The 22400-nt window shown below is 36.1% G+C and overlaps 1 protein-coding gene across 6 annotated transcripts in view; it reads right to left on the bottom strand.

The window, feature by feature from the left end:
- Positions 1 to 22400, bottom strand: part of RAPH1 (Ras association (RalGDS/AF-6) and pleckstrin homology domains 1) — a 109011-nt gene that overhangs the window by 18526 nt on the left and 68085 nt on the right. For all 6 annotated transcript variants that reach the window (XM_047872755.1, XM_047872759.1, XM_047872754.1 and 3 more), the window contains 6 exons: positions 15035 to 15112; positions 14474 to 14633; positions 11736 to 11857; positions 10478 to 10543; positions 8018 to 8161; positions 7039 to 7149 (listed from right to left, as the gene is read on the bottom strand). In XM_047872755.1, coding sequence (XP_047728711.1) covers positions 7039 to 7149; positions 8018 to 8161; positions 10478 to 10543; positions 11736 to 11857; positions 14474 to 14633; positions 15035 to 15112 — 681 coding nt within the window. The remainder of the gene's footprint in view (positions 1 to 7038; positions 7150 to 8017; positions 8162 to 10477; positions 10544 to 11735; positions 11858 to 14473; positions 14634 to 15034; positions 15113 to 22400) is intronic.

Here is a 22400-nt window from a genome sequence, read left to right as displayed (position 1 = left end):
TTACGGTCACCCAGGCTCCGCAATAATACCTCAGGCAGTTGCCTGTTCCACCAAAATATTATTTTCTTAAAACTGGCATTTATTGGGGTGCCTGGGTGGGTCAGCTGATAGAGCATGGGACTCTTGATCAGGAGTCATGGGGCTCTTGAGCCCTATGTTGGGCGTAGAGATATAAAGTGCCATTTATTGAGCACTTAGTACATACCAGGCATTATGCTAAATATGTCACATATATTAATTAGTGCATTCCCTCCTCAGGAAAACCTGATGAGTTACATATTACTATCTTCACCAAATGAAGAGAAACTGAGGCTCATTACTCCAAATTGCTCACATATTCATGCTTATTAGTGAAAGAACTAGGATTTGAAACCATGCCATCCATTCCAGGGCCTGTACCTTTAATTATAATGTCATACTTCTGTCTTATTAGTGGTGATATCTTCTTCCAAAAAATGATGCCTCTCTCCTCTTTTTCCCCCATTAACATTCCACCACTGTAAACATCACACAAGAGCTAGGAGCAAGTGTGGAGGAAACATTCTTTGTCAAAAACCAAAAGCTTAACATTTAGATTCTTAAAGATTGCAAAGAAAAAAAATATATATATATATATATAATCAAATTGTTCCCCTAAACAAATTAACAGCTATTTTATCATTTCATCTTTAAAATGATGTGGATTTGGAAAGTTTGCATTCTCTCATAAAGGACAAAATCTGAGGGGTGCCTGGGTGGCTCAGTCCATTAAGCTTCCAGCTTTTGATTTCAGCTCACGTCATGATCTCACAGTTTATGGGTTTGAGACCTGCACTGAGCTCTGTGCTAAGAGCATGGAATTTGCTTGGGATTCTCTCTCTCCCTCTCGCTCTGCCCCTCCCCTGCTCTCTGTCTCTCTCTCTCAAAATAAAAATGAATACACTTAAAAAAAAAACAAAGGAAAAATGTGAGAATTAAATAAAAATATTTAAGAATACAGTAGGAAATTCAGGATTACTATTGTACTATCAGATTAATTTTCTCTGTTTATGCCAAAAATTTGATTGAGATAGGTAATTCTTTTTTTTTTTATGATTATTTATTTTTAAGAGAGACAGAAAGACAGCATGAATGGGGGAGAGTCAGAGAGAGGGAGACACAGAATCTGAAGCAGGCTCCAGGCTGTCAGCAGAGCCCGACACGAGGCTCGAACTCACAAACCGCGAGATCATGACCTGAACCAGTTGGATGCTTAACCGACTGAGCCACCCAGGTGCCCCGAGACAGGTAATTCTTAAAACTAAGTAAAAGTAATGCTCTAAAATCACAGTCCAACTGCCAAAGGAAAACCAATGAATATATACTACCCATTTATTACTTTGGAAACACAAATAGGCTTGAAAATTAACTCTCTCACTAACATGTAAGAAGTTAAAAAACAAAATACATAACACTCAATTCTACTACTTCCACCATTATCATATAACATCTTTCTTTTAATAATGGTGTTTGAAGTTCATTTTCATATTCCACACCTCTAAATATTAACCATTTTTTCTTTCTTACCTAACATACTAAAATAAATTACTTTGCCTCATTTCTTTAGGAATAAACATTTAGACCTGGGTAAGATGAGCTATATTCCAACAATTACCATGGTATATGTATTTTAGAAATGTAAGTTTCCTTTAAGTAACGTATATACACGCATACACATGTATCCAACATGTACGGAGCTCTTTCAGATAATAGATAACGTATGTCCTATTTATTCCCTCATTGTCATATTTCATGAGCAAACTCTTCCCATCATTTTTATTAATACCTTTAAAAAAACTAATTGCTGGGGCGCCTGGGTAGCTCAGTTGGTTGAGCGTCCGACTTCAGCTCACGTCATGATCTCACAGCTGGTGAGTTCGAGCCCCGCATCAGGCTCTGTGCTGACAGCTCAGAGCCTGGAGCCTCCTTCAGATTCTGTGTCTCCCCCTCTCTCTGCCCCAACCCACTTGCATTCTGTCTCTGTCTCTCTCAAAAATAAATACATAATAAAAAAAAAAAAACACCTAATTACTAAGGGGCGCCTGGGTGGCTCATTCAGTTAAGCATTGGACTTCTGCTCAGGTCATAATCTCATGTTTCGTGGGTTTGAGCCCCACATCTGGCTCTGTGCTGACAGCTCGGAGGCTGGAGCCTGCCTTGGATTCTGTGTCTCCCTCTCTGCCCCTCCCTGCTCATACTCTGTGTCTTTCTCTCTTAAAAATAAATGAACATTAAAAAAATAAAAAAATAAACTAGTTACTAAACAATGTGCTTTATTACTTTCTACAAGTGTGTATTATATTTCCTGTATCCTGCATTTTACTGGAAGAACTGACTCAGTCATTATAGCCCAAAGGTGGTAAGTAGAATCAGACCCTATAAATATTTACATTTGTGTAGATCCTGTGTGGCAGCATTTTTGGGTTTGTTAGAACTCATATGCCCAAGAATAAAAATACTTACATAGGCAAAATCTAGTACAGACTTTGCAGGAAAAAAAGGCAGGTCTTAAATACTAACAGTTGTGTCGTCTCAAGAACATTGATCCCTCTAAACCTCAGTTTCCATATCTGAAAAATGGGGACTCTAGAACACATCTGTGTGACACTGTCATGCAGTGCTTCTAGCGCAGTGTCTGCTACCCTGGAGTTCTTCGATAAATGACAGCCATTATTTTTACTACTATTTGTGCCTAGCGGTATGGTTTATTTCAGTACCTTGAACATTTTTAGATATAAATAGGTAGGCAATATAAATATATGAATTCAGCTTAACCTACACTTCACTAAAAGCAAATATGAAGTACATAAATTACTATATAAGCTAGCGAACAACTCCTCTGAACAAAAATATTCCTGACCTAAGAATTCTGTGAGCTGCAAAAGGGATTAAAATAATAGCGGTGATAATTAATTTTGGCTGTAAGAGACACTGTTTGTTGCCTTCCTCACAGCTATTTCTTCTCCCCTACTTCTTTTCTGAAAGAGCCTCAATTTTGTTTGGAAGTCTGTCAATCCCTCATCTTAGGATGTGCATTCTGATTAGGCTAAGCCAAAAATAATGGAATTAACATAACCAAGGAAAGACCTGTACTACGAGAACTATAAAACACTGATAAAGAAATGGAAGATGACACAAAGAAATGGGAAGACAGTCCAATCTCATGGATTGGGAGAACAAATCTTACAACGCCCATATTACCCAAAGCAACCTATAGCTTTAATGCAACTGCTATCAAAATACTAACAGCATTTTTCATGTAACTAGAACAAATAATACTAAAATTTGTATGAAACCACAGAAGACCAAAAATAGCCAAAGCAATCTTGAAAAAGAACAATGAAGCTGGAAGTATCATAATCTCAGATTTGAAGATATACTACAAACCTGTAGTAATCAAACAGTATTACTGGCACAAATAAAGGACACATAGATCAATGGAACAGAATATAAAATTCAGAAAGAAACCCATGCTTATATGGTTAATCTATGCCAAAACAGGCAAGAATATATAATGGGGAAAAGACACTCTTTTCAACAAATGGTGATGGGAAAACTGAACAGCTACATGTAAAAGAATGAAACTGGGCCACTTTCTTACACCATACACAATAATAAACTCAAAATGGATTAAAGACCTAAATGTGAGACCTGAAAACCATAAAACTCCTAAAAGAAAACACAGGCAGTAATCTCTTGGACATCAGCTCTAGCAACATATTTATGAGTATGTCTCCTCAGGCAAGGAAAATAAAAGAAAAAAAATAAACCCTTGTGGCTAGTCGGTTAAGCATCCAACTTCAGCTCAGGTTATGATCTCACAGCTTGTGAGCTCGAGCCCCATGTCAGGCTCTGTGCTGACAGCTCAGAGCCTGGAGCCTGCTTCAAATTCTGTCTCCCTCTCTCTCTGCCCCTACCCCACAAAATGAATAAATGTTAAAAAAAATTATAAAAAAACACAAACTATTGGGACCACACCAATATAAAAAGCTTCTGCACAGCAAAGGAAATCATCAACAAAAGGACAACCTACAAATGGGAGACGATATTTGCCAATGATGTGTCAAATAACGGGTTAATATCCAAAGTATATAAAGAATTTACACAACTCAATACCCAAAAAGACAAATAATCTGATCAAAAAATGAGCAGAGGATCTGAACAGAATTTTTCCAAATAAGACATACATATGGCCAACAGACACAGAAGATGCTCAACATCATTCATCATCAGGGAAACGCAAATTAAAACCATAATGAGATATCACTTTACAACTGTGAGAATGGCTAAAATCGAAAACATATGATATAGCCAGTGTTAGGATATAGAGAAAAAGGAACCTTTGTGCACTGTTGGTGGGAATGCAAACTGGTGCAGCCACTATGGAAAACAGTATGGAATTTCCCCTCAAAATTAAAAATAGAATTACCATATGATACAGTAATTTTGCTACTGGGTATTTACCCAAAGAAAACAAAAACACTAATTCAAAAAAATACATGCACCCTTATGTTTATTGTAACAATATATACAATAGCCAAATTATGGAAGCAACCCAAATGTCCACTGATAGATGAATGGATAAATAAGACATGGTGTGTGTACACACACACACACACACACACACACACACACACACCCCCAGAGGAGTATTCCTCAGCCATAAAACAATGAGATCTTGCCATCTGCAACATGAATGAACGTAGAGAGTATAGTGCTAAGTGAAATAAGTCAGAGAAAGACAAACAGCATAGGATTTCACTCATATGTGAAATTTAAGAAACAAATGAACAAACAAAAAAAGACAAAAACAGACAAATACATAGAACTGGTGGTTAAGGGGGCATGGGTGGGGGGACAGGAGAAATAAAGGGGATTAAGAGTACATTCTTCTTAATGAGCAAGAAGAAATGTATAAATTATTGAATTATATTGTACACCTGAAAGTATTAAAACACCATCTGATAATTGTGCTTCAATTTAAAAAATAATTAAAAAAAAAAAGGTACGCATGTCCTCAGGCCAATGATTCTCAAGAGAAGGACTGTTGGTAGCTCCTGGGAAATATTTCCTCACTCTTAGACAAATACAGGGAGTAACAGTCCCTCTTCTGCTGCTGGATTTTTCTAGATCCATTGCATCATGGATCCATCATCCAGGTGATGCCTAGAACTACAGTGGTCATCTGTACCTGTGAAGCAAGCCAGCCTGAGGATAAGCTGATAAGGCAGAAGATGGAATAGGGAAAGAAGGAAGAAATTTCGGTTCTTACAACCCTGACTCCTTGAAATAACCAACTCTTACTGCCTTCATGTTATGAGACCCCTAAATAACTTTCACTTATATGGGTTATGTCTACTGATACTTACCTTATAAGAAATTAAAACTGAGAAAAATTAAAATAACAAAAGTATACAAATATATGTTCCATTACCTAAGACAGCAAAATTATCATCACATGTCATGTAATCTCTTAGAAAACTCCACAATACATTTGTGAGAGAATGAGAGTGTAAAAGACAAATAACATCTCAGCATTACCGAATAGTAATTTTGACACCACAGTCCCCTTGACAGAGTTTCAGGGACTCCCAGGGAGCTTGGACTTTATTTTGAAAACTACTGGATTGAGCTACTTTGTAATGACTTTTAAAAAATTATTTGTTGCTATAACCTAAATGATACAGTAGTATTCTCCAGGAAAGGATTATTTACTAAAGGGGTACCATTACAATACAGTTAATTTTACCAAAGCAATGAAAACTCTACCCCCAAACTCAACTGACAATTCTCAGAGAAAAGAAAAATCAATGACATAAACATGTAGACATAAGTAGTTACCCAAGAGGTAACTAAGATGGAACCAATGAGGAAAACTTAAGTCATCTCCATAATTATCTTGAACTTTTATTTTTATTTTTTTAAATGTTTATTTATATTTGAGAGAGAGAGACACACACACAGAGTGCGAGCAGGGGAGGGGCAGAGAGAGAGGGAGACACAAAATCTGAAGTAGGCTCCAGGCTCTGAGCTGTCAGCACAGAGCCCGACCTGGGGCTTGAACCCACAAGCTATGAGATCATGACCTGAGCTGAAGTTGGATGTTTAACCAACTGAGCTACCCAGGTGCCCCTATCTTGAATTTTTAAATGTTTTCTTTATCAGTGTTCCAAAGATTACTTAAAATGCACTAAAAATATCAGTTCTCAAAAGCACAGTTATAGTCCGTGTGAGAAGCTCAAAAGTTTGGATAAAAGAGGGAAGAAACTCACTAAAAACAGCTCAGATAGGTCATAATATATGCATTGGCTATCAGGGCTATGGTTTGCTGGAAAAAGTGACAAAAATCATTTCTGGACCAGATATGAGCCAGTCCACTTTGAAATTGGGCACATTGCCCCCTGATGGTTCTGCTGGGTAAATACAGGAAAAGAACTAAAACACAAAATACCTATTTCCCATTTTTGGCTTTGATCTAAGTTTCCTAAAATTAGCCTGCTTTTAGATAAAAATCTCAAATTTAAAATTTAAATATTTTGTATATTCTGACCCAAAGCTTATACAGTATCATTTCTTAGCAACATCAATCTAATTAGGGCTATTGAGTTAGTGGTCAGCTGTGGTTTAAGCATATACTTCTTTTCCTTACCATCCTTCACTATTCTCTTCAAAACTTAAAGAGAAGGCAAAAATAGTATACCAAATAGAGATATAAACTATTCTAAAATGTCCAATAACTAGCTCTATGTCTAACATCAATTAAAATTCCTAAAAAGAGGGGTGCCTGGGTGGATCAGTTGGTTAAACATTCAACCTCAGCTCAGGTCATGATCTCGCGGTTCATGAGTTTGAGCCCTATGTCGGGCTCTGTGCTGACAGCTCAGAGTCTGGAGCCTGCTTCGGATCCTGTGTCCCCCTCTTTCTCTGCCCCTCCTCTCTCTCTCTCTCTCTCTCTCTCTCTCTCTCTCAAGAATAAACATTACATTTTTTTTTAATTCCTAAAAAGAGAAACATGCTTACCTTTAGCACCAGACAATAATCTGTGGGTGCTTTGTATTTGTTCCGATAGTCCTGTCCATAATAAACATTGACATGATCCAGTTGGAGAAAGCACACCAGTTCTCGAGAGACCTAAGATAAAAACACCCAAAAGACTGAATGAACAATAATGTATAAAGAAGTAAATATCATACTTGGTTAACAGTTTCTGGTGGAGAATAAAAACTTTGCTTAGTGGAAATAGTGATATTTTGTAGATAACAAGACAGTGAGATTCTCTATAAATGTTCCTTCTTTTATCCATAATGCAACAAAAAGGCAGTCCATTTCACTTACTGCCTGCCATTCACAATGAACACACTTACTTGGAAAGGGTGGCATTTTAAAGAGACTTTAAATATAATATAGTATATTAAATACAACATAGTATAACAGAGCTCTGGAAAAAAATAAAGAATCGTGTAGTTCAGTGCTTGTAATGCATATCTCAAGTACAATGATTCTTAAGTCAGCGTTTCCTCACCTTAAATAGAGGCAACAAAATATACCTCTTAGGATGGTGGTTAAGACTGGATAAGATGATGCTGTAAAGAGTTTAAAACAGTGCTGGTCCCTAGTAAGCAGAGAAGTGACAGCTACCAAACGGGCCCTCAGCAGGAGCATATTATCCCAGTGAGGCTGAAATGCCTATAATCCCAAAAATCTATTATCCCCAAACAATAACAAGCAAAACCTACTCTGACAGAAGTTCCAAAAATACTAAATAACAGTATGATTTCAAATGTGACAAGATAATTGAGATGGGCCCAATGAATGACCAAAATGTGACCACTTTCAGGGGTCTTTTTGTTTATAACAGATCAATAAACAAAGCAGTATCCTGTGTGTCCTACAAGAGTTGAAACCATCAGAGCCTGGATTCACCCTCTCAGCATACTCACTGCAGATTAAAATCAATTGCCATAATGAGGAAGCTCAAAAGCCAACAGAAGGGACACACCTTTGCTTTTCCTTTAGGGACATAGTAGATACCAGATGCTCGCAAGAGAAAATAACGCTTTTTCCAGGACTTTTTACCATCATCTTTCAGCCACAGGACTCCTTCAATTTCTGGTACAGTTACAGAACTTCCACAAAAACATTCCTAAAATAAGAAGATGATTTGGAAAGACATGTGATCTTTTGATTCTCAAAACAAAACTGTGTTTAGCCTGTAAAATCCATGATACTATAATTAAACCAAAATGGCTTTGTAGTAAAACCACATTGGTAATTTTACCTCAGTTAGAACATCCTATTCTAAACATCATGTAGATTTATTGTGAAACAACTATGGCTATCCCTATGAACTTTCACCTGACACTTAAAAAAAAATTTTTTTTAAAATGTTTATTTTTGAGATAAAGACAGAGTGGGAGTGGGGGAGGGGCAGAGAGAGCAGGAAACACAGGATCTGAAGCAGGCTCCAGGCTTTAAGATGTCAGCACAGAGCCTGACATGGGGCTTAAACTCACAGTCCATGAGATCATGACCTGAGCCAAAGTTGAATGTTTAATTAACCGAGTGAGCTACCCAGGTACCCCCCCCCCCTTTTTTTTTAACTTAGAGAGAGAGAGAGAGCGTGCACACGAGTGAACATGGGTATGCAGGTGCGGGTGAGAGGGGCAGAGGGAGAGAAAGAATCTTAAGCAGGATCCATGCTCAGGGTGGAGCCTGACTCAGGGCTCCATCCTATGACTCTGAGATCATGACCTGAGTCAAAAATCAAGAGTCAGATGCTCAACCAACTGAGCAACCCAGGTGTCCCTACCTAACACTGTTTTGAAGAAAGTAAGCTGAACTGTCAACTGAGCTGCATGTAACAGGATTTAAATGCATCTGTAAACAGCATTTACACTGTAACACTAAATTTAATAAATTAGTATAACACTAAATTTAATAAAAGTCTCAGAGCTAACATAAGCATTAGATTTTATTTTTTCTCCAAATTAACAACACATTTTGATTAGCTGTCAAACTAAATTTTAAAAGAAAGCAACCTGCTAAGTGATAAATTAAAATTCACAATTTAAAAATTATCAATTTATATGATTCTAAAACAAAGAGGTCATTTATTTTCTAAAGATTTATTTAAAAATTTTTTTTTAACGTTTTATTTATTTTTGAGACAGAGAGAGACAGAGCATGAACGGGGGAGGGGCAGAGAGAGAGGGAGACATAGAACTGGAAGCAGGCTCCAGGCTCTGAGCCATCAGCCCAGAGCCCGACGCGGGGCTCGAACTCATGGATCGCGAGATCATGACCTGAGTTGCAGTCGGACGCTTAACCGACTGAGCCACCCAGGCGCCCCAATTTTCTAAAGATTTAAAACTAGGTTGAAAGCAATGTAAACTCAAAATTATGAATTCTAATGTCTATATTAGATAAAAATGTAATTAAAAAATCAGTTATGTATTTGGTAAGAGAAAAATAGAAATCCTTACTAAATATTAACATAGAATATTTTGAACCTAAATTAATTTCTCTCTTCTCCAAGTACAGAGAAATCAGGAATTATAAAGAGGATTTTTTTTTTTTAACGTTTATTCATTTTTGAGACAGAGAGAGACAGAGCATGAATGGGGGAGGGGCAGAGAGAGAGGGAGACACAGAATCGGAAGCAGGCTCCAGGCTCTGAGCCATCAGCCCAGAGCCCGACACGGGGCTCGAACTCACGGACCGCGAGATCATGACCTGAGCTGAAGTCGGACGCTTAAACGACTGAGCCACCCAGGTGCCCTAAAGAGGATTTTTAATTGTAACTAGTATTACTATGAAAAGGTGAGTGTTGATCTTCATTTTCCTAATTGCCTTTTTGCTAACTAAATTTATTCTGGTTTTTAAATATACTAACTTCTTTGATTTTAGTTCTCTAAAATCAGCAAAGGCCAAAAAACAAAAAACTGAACTATGTTTGAATTTATTTTATTAACACTGGGGCGTATGTATGTATGTGTGTGTGTGTGTGTGCGCATGTGTGTATGTATGTATATATGTGTACATCTTAAAAGATCATGATTTATAAAATTATTTGAATTATATAAAGGTAAGGCTTGAAGTATTCCGTAAATAACTAAGTATATTCAAATTTCTCTTTGGGTAAATAGATAAAACACCACAGTCATGTCCTTCATTGACTAGCCTTTTTTCCCCACCTGTCTGCTTCTAACAGCTCATGACTCCTTTTTAGTCCACTGATATATTACTTGGCAAAATAACAGATTTTAAGAGGTTCTTCAGTGGCCTAACAGTCACATAGTTGAATTCTCCCCCTCAGGATATAGAGGAATATAGGCTTCTCTAGTTGCAAGTGCAATTGTGAATATATAGCATTGATATACTCAACTTCAAAAAAGGTGCTTAGTATTTTAATATTTTAATGTGCAGGAAAAAAGACGGTGAGGGGAGTGAAGAGTCATACCTCCAACAGCACTTCTTTATTTCTATCTGCCATCTCAGCGGTTTCCTTTTTCCCCAGAAGATAATTCTGGAAAAATAAATAGATGAAAGTTAAGGAATAAACCCACCCTATTATTCCCTTGGAACAGGTGCATATATGATTTCTTCTAGAGATTTCGCAATTGTGTCTTCTTGTATAGAATGAGAGGAATACTGCTCTGAAAAGTAACTGGTGCATGAGCATCAGGGCTAAAATGCCTCCTCCTCCTCATTTTTCCCAATATCTTGAACTATTCCATAAACAGCCCTGCCCCAAATCCGGAGGTGATATCACATGTAACAGATGGCAAATGTTTTCAACAACTGATGAAAGGACCTGAAAGGTTTACAAATTTAGTAGAGTAAGGCAAATTTCCTTAAAATATGCTAAGCTTAAGTGATCCAGATACAAAAATTTTAATTTGTGTTCTGGCTTTAAGAGAAGAAATTCTCAATTCTCTGAGACTATCATTATATCATTTGCTTGACTCAACTAAAATCTGAATTCTAATTCTAAACTTTTTCATAATCACGTATAAAAGGATCTATTAATATTCCCAAATGTGTACTGTTCACTAAAAATATCTGGTAAAAATGTATCATGATTAAGCTGTCTGAAGGATAATTATTTAATACTTTTAACACTGCAACCATTTTTCATTACTTCCTTTTATAGTGGAGTTGTTTTCTCTTACCTACTGATTTTTATAAAATATTTGTGTTAGGAAGTATTAAACATTCTGAAATAAGCAAAGATGCCAAATAAATCAAGGTAACTTAAACTAGAAGGTAGAATCATTTATAATCAAGGTTATTGAGATTTTTTAAAAAGTCAAAATAAAGTGTCAACTGGATAAATGGAGGAAGTAGAGAATTTAAATATGAAAGTACTTTTCTTTGATAGATGAGAAGCTCACCAAATAAACAGCTGAGTTCAACAGCTCTGGATTACAAAGAGGAGAAACCTGGTATCTCCCTGGAGTTCCTTCTGATGCCCCAAAGGCTCACCCCATCTGGCTCTGTGAGACTGGTAGCCTCTTTGAGGCCTGACACCAGGGCCCCAGCAGACCTTCCACTTCAGCAGTAGTGAATGCTCCCATGAGGTTTTGAAACCACAATGCTCCAACTAGGTGGTTGTCAGTTTTTTGTTTTTTGTTTTAAACTCTATTAACTTAAAAGTAATAGAATAATGTAAGATGAACATTTAGAAATCATGGCTTCTGTAAGTTATTCAGTCTCACCTGTGGGTTTTTGAAGAGTGCATATTTTTCTATACGTTCCATAAATATAAGCTTGTTTTGGCTATCTCTTGTCCAATTAAGAAGATTTTCAACCAAGTTTTCATGGTCTTCAAAGATTCTCTCTGTCCCAAAATAAAATATCAATATTTTGTTAGTATTCATCAGACCTGCATCAAAGGTATGCAACCTTGTGAAGTAATTCAGAGCGGAACCACACAATTTTAACTGACATTATAGTCCCTGGCCCTTAGGGATTATCTGGTCTTCCCTCTATTTTCATATAAGGAAATGTGCCCAGTGGTGTTAACTGATTTCAGCAAAGTCACACAGATGCTACATGGAAGAATTGGGACTAAAATCTAGGTCTTCTGACTTCTGCGTCTTCCTCAGCCTTCAGCCTTTGCCATCCCACCCTTGAAAAAACAAACACCAAAATCCCCCAGCATGTTAGTTGCATTTCACAAATTCTTATATTAAGTATTCCCAATAGTATTTAGTTCTTATCATTTAAAAAATTTCCAAGATGTTTTCTTCTTTGGACTATTGGTTTTAATTTTAAACAGATGTATTTTCTAATTTCCAAATTAGGAATCAAAGAACATGTCTTATATATTAACCCATGTTCAAGGAACACATCCTAGGTATGGATTTTTTGAAATTTCCTTTCAGGTGCTTATGGACTGACATTTGAATCAGTTTTTGAAAATATTCCATCTCTGCTTGAAAAGAATGCACACTGTCCTGTTATTAGTGTTCTTAATATGTCTATTAGATCAAACTTATTTTTCAAATCTCCTATATCCTTTTTTGTCTGCTTGATTATACTGATCACTGAAGAGATTCTTAGGTGAAAAGTTCTACTACAAAGGCTGACTTGTGAATTTCTCCTGGTAGTTCTGTCAACTTTTGCTTTATACATTGTAATGCCATTATCAGATTAACATTTAGAATGATTACATCTTCCTGGTGAAGATGTGTGGTTTCCTTTCCTAGTGATGCATTTTGCTTAGTCTATTTTGTCTGATCTTAACATACTTATCTTTTTTTTTAGTGAGTATCTTTCACACTCCTTTTACTTTCAATCTTTCTGTGTCTTTAGGTAATAGGTCTTTGGCAAGCAGGTGCATTTTACATTTTGTTTATTCATCCTTAATAATCTTTACTGTTTAACTGAATAATTGACAGTTCTTATAATTTGTTTTCACCATCTTATTTTGGGTACTTAGTAGTCCCTCGTTTTATTCATTCAACAAATACTGAGTGATCACATACTGTCTGAAGTATGTATGTTTGAAGCACTGTGCCATATATGATTAAATTAACAGTTTGTTAAGATACTGTAGCTAATTGTAATAGAGAAATATTACATATGTGGGTCTTTAATCTATAGCTCTGGATATATTCCAAAAACTAGCATCCAAACATTTTCTGTGTACCATGATGCCATACCTATAAACTCAAACCTTTCTAATTCTCTCAGAATAGTTATCAGCATTATTAGAATATATTTTATACATGTTAATAAACTAATAACTTATGGCTTAGTTTTGGGGGTGATGTATGTGTGTTCTGTGACCAAAGAATAATTAAACTTTTATTTCTCTGGAAACTGCTGTGAAATATTTAAAGATAAAAGAGGTAGGAAGAGCAATGCAAATACTTTTTAAAATAAAATATAAAGTTGAAATTGATTACTGATTCAATAATACCTAATAAAATAATAATTGCCAGGTTGCTATAATCACACAACTAATAATATAAAAAGAAAACTTTTTAAAGAGTCCATGATGGCATTAAAAATGAGGAATTTTTGGGGCGCCTGGGTGGTGCAGTCGGTTAAGCGTCCGACTTCAGCTAGGTCACGATCTCGCGGTCCGTGAGTTCGAGCCCCGCGTCAGGCTCTGGGCTGATGGCTCAGAGCCTGGAGCCTGTTTCCGATTCTGTGTCTCCCTCTCTCTCTGCTCCTCCCCCGTTCATGCTCTGTCTCTCTCTGTCCCAAAAAAAATAAATAAAAACGTTGAAAAAAAAATTAAAAAAAAAAAATGAGGAATTTTTAAAATTAGAAAATACCACACTACATTACAAATCATAGAAAACTAAGATTTAGTACATCTAGCTAAAAATAAAAAAGATGTTTTATGTTTTCCCTTTTAAAAGTCAAATGCTGGTCTAAGGAATTCAGAACAGGGATGCCTCAGTGGCTCAGTCAGTTAAGCACAGGACTTTGGCTCAGGTTGTGATCTCATGGTTTGTGGGTTCGAGCCCCGCGTCAGGCTGTGCTGACAGCTCAGAGCCTGGAGCCTGCTTCAGATTCGGTGTCTCCCTCCCTCTCTTGCTCTCTGCCCCTCCCCTACTTGCACTCTGTCTCTCTCTCTCAAAAATAAACATTAAAAAAAAAAAGGTAAGACTTGTTTTTAAAAAAATAAGGAACTCAGAACAAATGTGAATAGATATAATGATTTTTAGCAAGTGTGTCTATTTATGCAGTTACTTAAGGGAAAAAGTATTTTCTTACTTAAAAAAAACAAGTTTTAGCCATAAGATCTGAAGTGAAACTGGGAATGATCTTGCATTCAAAGAAATCTCAAAATACTTGATGAAAAAAAAGATAGTGTATGAAATCCAAAGTTATATATAGAAAAAAAAATATATAGATGTCTCAAAGTGTTTTTGTTAACACACAAGCTGTTAGAATTACATAGAAACAAAAAAGTAAGTAAAGCAATTATACTACTAACCCATTTGTAATTCAGAGATGGTTTCTACGAGTGACCAGTCTAAACTATAACCGCAGTGGGATTTGTCCATTAGGTTGTCCAGCACTTGTCTCACCGTCTGCCTCTCATCCACCATCATTGTTTTAGAACTATCGTCAGACATGTGAACTCTGATCACCAACTATAACAGGTAAAAGGAAATTAAAAACAAACCAAAAAATAGGCATTCTAGAAATTTCTTCCAATATCAAGCAATGTTCTGAGTAATGTTCTTAGTTAAATATAAATTAAAACACAAATAATGACTTTATTATGCAAGAAACTCTAAAATTAGGTATCAAATAACCTACCTAAACAAATTTAAAGCATTTTTAAGGTTATCAGAAGACAATTGTGTTTTAGAATTTAAAACAAAGTTATTTCTTTATAATACATTTTATCTCAAAAAATACATGCGGAAAATGTATTAGGAAGAAATACCCCTCTATCTCTCCGTACCTTAGAAGTATGGTATATAAGCAAGGCAATTCTTTATAAATCTGATTTTAAAAATCCCAAACCAGGAAAACACCCAAATATCACCTTTTTCACTTGAGCCTCTTTAATTTTCTCCAGGGCAACTCTGATCTTCTCAGCTTTCAATTTTGCTGCCTGTTCTTCCTGTGAACACAAAGCACTTCAGGTAAACCGATGCTAAAATAATGAGAATTTTTGAAAAGTCTTTTTATCTTAAGGATGTTTGCCAGCATTGAATTTTAGTAAGAATATAACTTCAGCCACTTACATAGAGCACATTTAAAAAATAACCCTACTCACTAAGTAAGATAGACATACAAAGAACATTTTTAAGATGAAGACTTGAAGATCTCTTATAAGACCAGATTCCACCTTCTAAAGGAAAAGCAATCTATAATGTAGTAAATCTATCAATCTGAAGCAGATAAATTTCAGGTTCTGAGGTAGGAGAAACAGGAATGCATAATGTGCTGTGGTATGGTCCTGCCAGTTTGTCACACCTGCACAATCCCTCAACTCTGAATTTACACTCGCCTCTGAAGTCCGGGCAATCTTCTGCATACTAATGTTTTGTTCTATTATACTAAAAATGTATCTTCATCATAAACAGCAAAAAAAAAAAAAAAAAAAAAAGTATCAGTTTATTTCTTTGCACTGACATAAAAGTCCCTAATAAAAAATACAGGTATGTTCTCATTAATATACCAATTCAGATAGAGAAGAATGCACTTTTCACTAGGTTTCATTCTACCTTAAAAAATATACAATATAACCAATGTCTTATGTCAGTTAAACTCAAATTTGTTTCTACTAACTCACTGATGAAATTTTTAAAATTTCAAATATAATTTCAAATATAATTTTCCAAATATCTAATTTCTAGTAACTTCTTTATAAAATTTAGAGAAGTAGTAATAAAATTATCAAGAACTACAACTACAGTTACACAGTTTAGTTTTTCCTAAAATAACATATAGTACTGTAATACTGGTACTTACTTGCACTTTCCAGCAATAGGCCATTGTATACTGTAGCTTTAATCTCCAGTTGAGAAAAACTCATATAAGTAAATCTTCACTTATGAAGGATTACTTTCTATTTCTAAGCTTTTGATTACTCTGGAAAATATCTAAGAAAAACATACACTACCATCTTATACATTCCTATATTTAATATAAGACTTAAAACAAAAGAAAACCCTGGTTATATCAGCCAACTTTACCTGCTCTGGATTATGATTAAAAAATACAATCCATATGTTACTCTTCACGAAAAAGCTAAAGCTTCCAGAGTCAAAAACAAAAACGAACTTCATTTATAAGATTTACTCCCTGTTCTCCTAAATTGTTGTCTTTCTTGTTTCTGAACTGTTCTCTTTCCATTTCATAATCTAGGCTATCTTCCCTCATTTCAAGCTTAATAGTTACTACTCTGTAGAACAGAGAAGAAAATAGTGGTTAGAGAAGATACTGGGCTCCTTTGCCAGAAATCAGATCCTTTTCAATGAAAGGAGCCAGTGAATTAACATAATAACTGAGGCGTGGAAATACTATCTGTAAACCCAATTAGGGAACAAAGAACTTTATTTTAACAATGGAGGGGGTAAGATAAGACTTGATTCTTAGACTATTCTAGGTATATTCTTTTGATTAAAGGATTAAATCCTGTATCCACCCCCCGCTTTATGCAAATAAACAACATAAAATATGTTGCCTGTGTATTTCACAGTAAGTTTCTTTTTTCTTTTTAATGCAGGCTATACAGTGAGAAAACTATGCTACTGTCATTAAAACTTAGTTTCTAGAATTCTGTGTCTTAGAGAAACAAACCATTATTAAATTACCAAACCCTGGGTTTCTAAGTACAGCACTACTCTAGAAAGGAATTTTGAATACTAGCATTTCCAGTGGTTTTTATGAAATCAGTTGACAGGTTTTTTTTTTTTTTTTTTGGGTGGGGGGAGAGGAAAGAAGGAAGCATGAGTCTTACAAATGTTTTCTCAATGGGATAATGATCTTATGTTCCTCATGGCTCATTTCCCACATCTTTGTATTAGTATGAATGGCTGTTACAGAGAAGAAAAATTTATCAAGGCATATTTTCAAGTTTTACTTCATGTCTCTGAAAAGCAAATTTAAACCTCAAAGTCTGGTGAGCAAAGACTGATATGCAAAATCAATGCTTTGTGTATTTGTAATATAAACATGAACTTCCAAAAGGCCAAATACTTTTATAACATTATAATTATTCTGCAGAAGTTAAAAAAATTGTCCCCAAAGCCAAAAAACATTTTTAAAAGAAAAAGAATATTCAGGAGGATAAGACAAGCTACAGACTAGGAAAAAATATTTGCAAAATATTTATCAGACTTATCCGATAAAGGACTATTTATCTAAAATATACTAAGAACTCTTGAACTCAAGAAAATGAACCCAACAAATGGGTAAAAGACACAAATGAACAACTCACCAAAGAAGATACACACGTGGCTAATAAGCCTATGATGCTCAATATCATATGTCTTTAGGGAACTGCAAATTAAGACGAGATACCACTACACAACCTATTAAAATGGCCCAAATCTAAAACACTGAAAACATCAAATGTTGATAAAGTTGTGGATCAAAAGGAACTCACATACATTGCTGATGGGAATGCAAAATGGTACAGCCACTTTGGAAGATAGTTTGGTTGTTTCTTATAAAACTAAACATGTTCTCACAATATGATCTAGTAATCTGCTCCTTAGTATCTACCCAAATAAGGTGAAATTTACCTCTACCCAAAAATCTGCACACAGATGTTTATAGCAGCATTATTTATAAATTTGCTAAAACTTGGAAGCAACCCAGATATCCTTCAGTAGGTAAATGGATAAACTGTGCTACATCCAGACAATGGAATATTAGTGCTAAAAACAAATGATCAAGCCATGAAAAGACATCAGGGAAACTTTAACGCATATTACTAAGCAAAAGAAGCCAATCTGAAAAGGCTGCACACTATATGATTCCACTTTTTTTTTTAATTTATTTATCTGAGAAAGAGAAAGAGAGTGGGCATGCGTGGGTCCAAGTCGGGGAGGGACAGAGAGAGAGTCCCAAGCACACTCCGCACCGACAGTGCAGAGCCTGATACAGGGCTCAAACTCACAAACCGTGAGATCATGACCTGAGCCGAAGTCAGATGCTTAACCAACTGAGCCACCCAAGCACCCTGCACACTATGATTCCAACAACAGGACATTCTAAAAAAAGGCAAAACTATGGAGATAGTAAAAAGACGAGTGGTTGCCCAGGGTTGGGGAAGAGGGAGGGATAAGTGGAGTGAAGCTATTCTTCATGATACAATGTTAGATACATGTCACTATACATTTGTTCAAATCCAAGACTGTCCTTGTTAATAAACTGGAGGGTTCCCAAGAGGGAACCCTACTGTAAACTATGGATTCTGGGTGATAATGATATGCCAACAAAGGTTCATCAGTTGTATCAAATGTACCATTCTGGTGGGGGATGTTGATCACTCTGTACCTTCCCCTCAATTTTACTGTGAATCTAAAAGTTCTCTACAAACATAAAGTTTATTTTAAAAAGGAATATACAAATTTGAATACTGCATTCTGATACTGGTTATAAATATAAAAATAATATTTTCATATTCCCCTTTTAGTATAATATTATTTGCCAAATACAAAAGAACACAACCAGTGCTACCTTTTGAAGCACTGATTAAAAAAAGTCATTCAATTGTAAGATTAGTTTCAATGAAGTTTTGTTCCACAGGCTAACAGGAAAAATGCTGACACACCAGAAGAAAGAATTAATGAAACAAGAGATACAGTGCAACCATTTGACATATATTAAACCAATTAGATTTCCTAGTCATCAGTAAGAAACCATCTTTATGTAAAGCACCCTAGGTGGGACTATGTAGAAATTTTTTTTTGTTGTTGTTTCTTTATTTTTGAGAGAGAGAGAGAGAGAGAGAGAGACAGACAGACAGACAGAGAGTGAGTGGAGGAAAGGCCAGAGAGAGAAGGAGACGCAGAATGCGAAGCAGGCTCCAGGCTCTGAACTGTCAGCACAGAGCCCAATGTGGGGCTCCAACTCGTGGGGTCTTGAACTCATGAACCATGAGATCATGACCTGAGCCCAAGTCGGATGCTTAACCGACTGAGCCACCCGGATGCCCCTAGGTGGGGCTATTTTAACATCCAAATTCAGCCCTTCCACGTACTTAAAATACTACTCTTGATCTGTTTTAAAACTATATCAAGTTCAAATTTAAGAACTATGTGCTTAATGTCAACCTAGGCAAATTTTAGTTTATTCTTCTCCAGTTTATTAACAAGGATGATCCTTGCTAGAAGCTTTTTGAAGAAACAACTGATCAAGATACCTCTTACTTTTAGATTTTAGAGTCTGAATATCATTACTGGAGCAAAATTGAAAATAAAAATATTTATATCAAATTGCAGGATCATAGCATTTTATGCTTCTTATGGATAACCTCTTCCTCGGAAAGGTTGATTTCACCTACATTATCATGTTGACCCTAACAACCTAGGAGAGGAAGAAATTGTTTTAAGTTCATAAAGTGTACAATAAAGATCACTCTTTGTTGATATGTTTAGATTATATAGTAAGAAGACATATGGCAGTTTATTTATAAACTGACTTCAATACAAAGAACAAAGCTTTATTCATCTCATGTTCTCTTCTTTTTGTTAATGCAGAAACCCTCAGGTCTTAAGCCTTCTCTGCCCCTTATCTTTTGACTATCCCTTTCTCCACATTGTTTGTCCCACAGCCATCCTAAACGTAAGTAAAAGGTATCTCACACATACAACAACTTTCTCTACTACCCTGTCTCTTAAAAGAGCAAAAGACAACCCATTTTCAACCTGAAAAACTCCTGTGGGGCTATCAATAACCATCAAATGCCAAGCCTCTTCAAATTTACATAAAGAACAAAACTCAGTGAAGATCTTCTGATTAAATGAAAGCCAATGCTGTGGTTACACAGTGTTGAAGCATTCTCTTTAGTGTAAAAATTAAAATCTCACAGAAAGAGTGACAGTTGCTAAGAGATGGCCAATGAATTCCTTCAACTAAGAAATTATTAAGGCTTTGATGGTTCAGAACAAATCCAACTGAAATTAAGGGGTTAAAAAGTGGTTAGCAGTTTCTTTGGGATCTAGCTTCACATTTTACAAAAAGTTATGTAAATTTAAAAAGATTCCAAGGAAACTTTGAGTGGTAAATAGCTCACTGCCTATGAAATGTTCTACTCTTTACTACTTAGAGCCCAAATAATAATAGTAACAACTAGTTTATTTCCTTGGAGAAATCCGGACATTTAACATTAACTGAACACCTAAAACTTGCCACACACTATGAGACATCCTTGCACATAATATCTCACTTAATTCTGAATTATACAAGGCCAATATCATTATTATATCCATTATACTGATTAACCAAGGCCCAGAAAGACTAATCTTTCTAAGATCATACCGGCAGTTACCAAATGACTAACTACTTGCTCTCTCCACTATAATGTTGTCACAGTTCCTTTTGTTCTTAAACGTTATAGCACAAACTTATGGGAAAGCAGTAAATAAAAACTGCTTGTGAAAAATGAAAAGACTTACAGTAATATAATACCACTTTTGTAACTTCCCTGAAGCAAAGAAAATGGTGGTTAACATTATTAACAGTCTTTAGAAGTCACTAAAGGACCACTGTGTTATGTGACAGATGTTTGTTGAGACTATGCAGGCTTGGATCTGAGTGCAGGGGAGAGAGTTCCTGCTCTCAAGGAGCTTACATTTAAGGAGATAAAACAATAAAGAAATAGATGTATGATAAGTCAGTCAGGGATAAGTCCTACGGAAAAAAATAAAGCAGGGTAAGGGAGTAAAGAGTGACAAAAACACATTGTTAGATGAGGAGGTCAAGGAAGGCATTTAGAATGGTACCCAGAGTTTTAAGGGCATCAGATCAACAATGTGTCCTTTGTCCACTGCTCCATTTATGGCAAAATAGTTCTGTGCTGGCACTAATGCCATTCTTAGAAGAAACTGGTTGGTATGGTTTTTGCAGAAGTTCCTGGCTCAGAACTGTATGTAGGATTGTTAGTTCGGTAATAGAGGTATAGGGACAACTGGATTTATATGGAAAAACAAAACAAAACAAAACAAAACAAAACAAAACATTCCCTTTGCTGCCTTGGCTTAAGCACAGTGCCACTATGTTCATTCTACTGGGTGTCACAATGTCTTAGTTTGGAAAAGTGCATATGAGAGGTGGGTCGTAACTGGGGCATGATGCTTTTTGGGTAAAGGGAACCAGACTGCCACAAAGGTGGCATGCAAGAGGTATAAATTCATTTTAGCTTCACAACAGCCAAATTCTGTGGTATTGAGGACACTGACATTGAGAAGCTCCTGCAGCATGGGTTATCTGGGGATTTCTACCACCTCCTTGACTCCATGCCCCATCCCAGCCTATGTGTTTAGGTTCTATGCTAATGAATCACATTCTTGCTCAAATTTCTTGTTGTATGTAAGCAGGGACATAGCTGGAGCCAGGTGTTGGCTATATAGACCAGCAGTTCCGACACCTAGGTAATGGGAGAAGGAGATAATCCGAGCAGAGATGGCTCTGATGCTGCAGTTGGCATCACTGTCTCTTGGGCAGAGGGAAATGAGAGTTACTGACTGGATAACTCTCCCCGAGATAGGAACTTTGTACTGTTCACTGCCAAAGCCCAGGGTTGTGAACATGGCATGTATCTGTTGAATGAAGTTATTCTCTTCAACAGTTTGCCACTACATTTGGAAAAAAATACAAACTCTTTAAGCATGCTGTGAACAATCTGGTTCCTGCCTACTTCTCCAAACCCAAATCAAGACCACTCCTATCTACATTCAACTACTGTGGCTCCAGCAACATAGCCTTTTTTTCAACTTCTCAAACCTACCTAACTCTTCTCCCTGAGCCTATCTATATGTAACACTAACCTTCACCCTCAAGCTGGCTTCTTTTCATCCTTCAATGTTTAGGTTAAGTGCTGCCCATTTAGAAGGGTCTTTTCTGATTTTACCATCTAAAGAAAATGTATTCCTAATATTCTCCCCAGTACTCTCTATTGTTTTACCTTGCTTCCTCCATAGTATTTAACATAATTTAGAATTTGCTTCTATTTGCTTGTTAATATTTTTTTTATCTGTCTTCCTAAGTAGACTGTGAGCTCCTGAGGGTAGAGGGATATGTCCATTTTATACAAAGCTGTATCTCAGCCCCTAGCATAATACCTGACTCAACAAATATTTGTTCAATAAATAAACAACAGAAATGGTAAAATGTTACATCTGAGTGCAGTATACAAAATGGACTGGAGGAAAGAGAGGCAAGAATGAAGAGGC

The sequence above is a fragment of the Prionailurus viverrinus genome, chromosome C1, assembly GCF_022837055.1.
Source record: "Prionailurus viverrinus isolate Anna chromosome C1, UM_Priviv_1.0, whole genome shotgun sequence".
Taxonomy (NCBI): Eukaryota; Metazoa; Chordata; class Mammalia; order Carnivora; family Felidae; genus Prionailurus; species Prionailurus viverrinus.
Note: the sequence above shows the minus strand (reverse complement) of the source record. Positions and strands in the feature narration are given on the sequence as shown.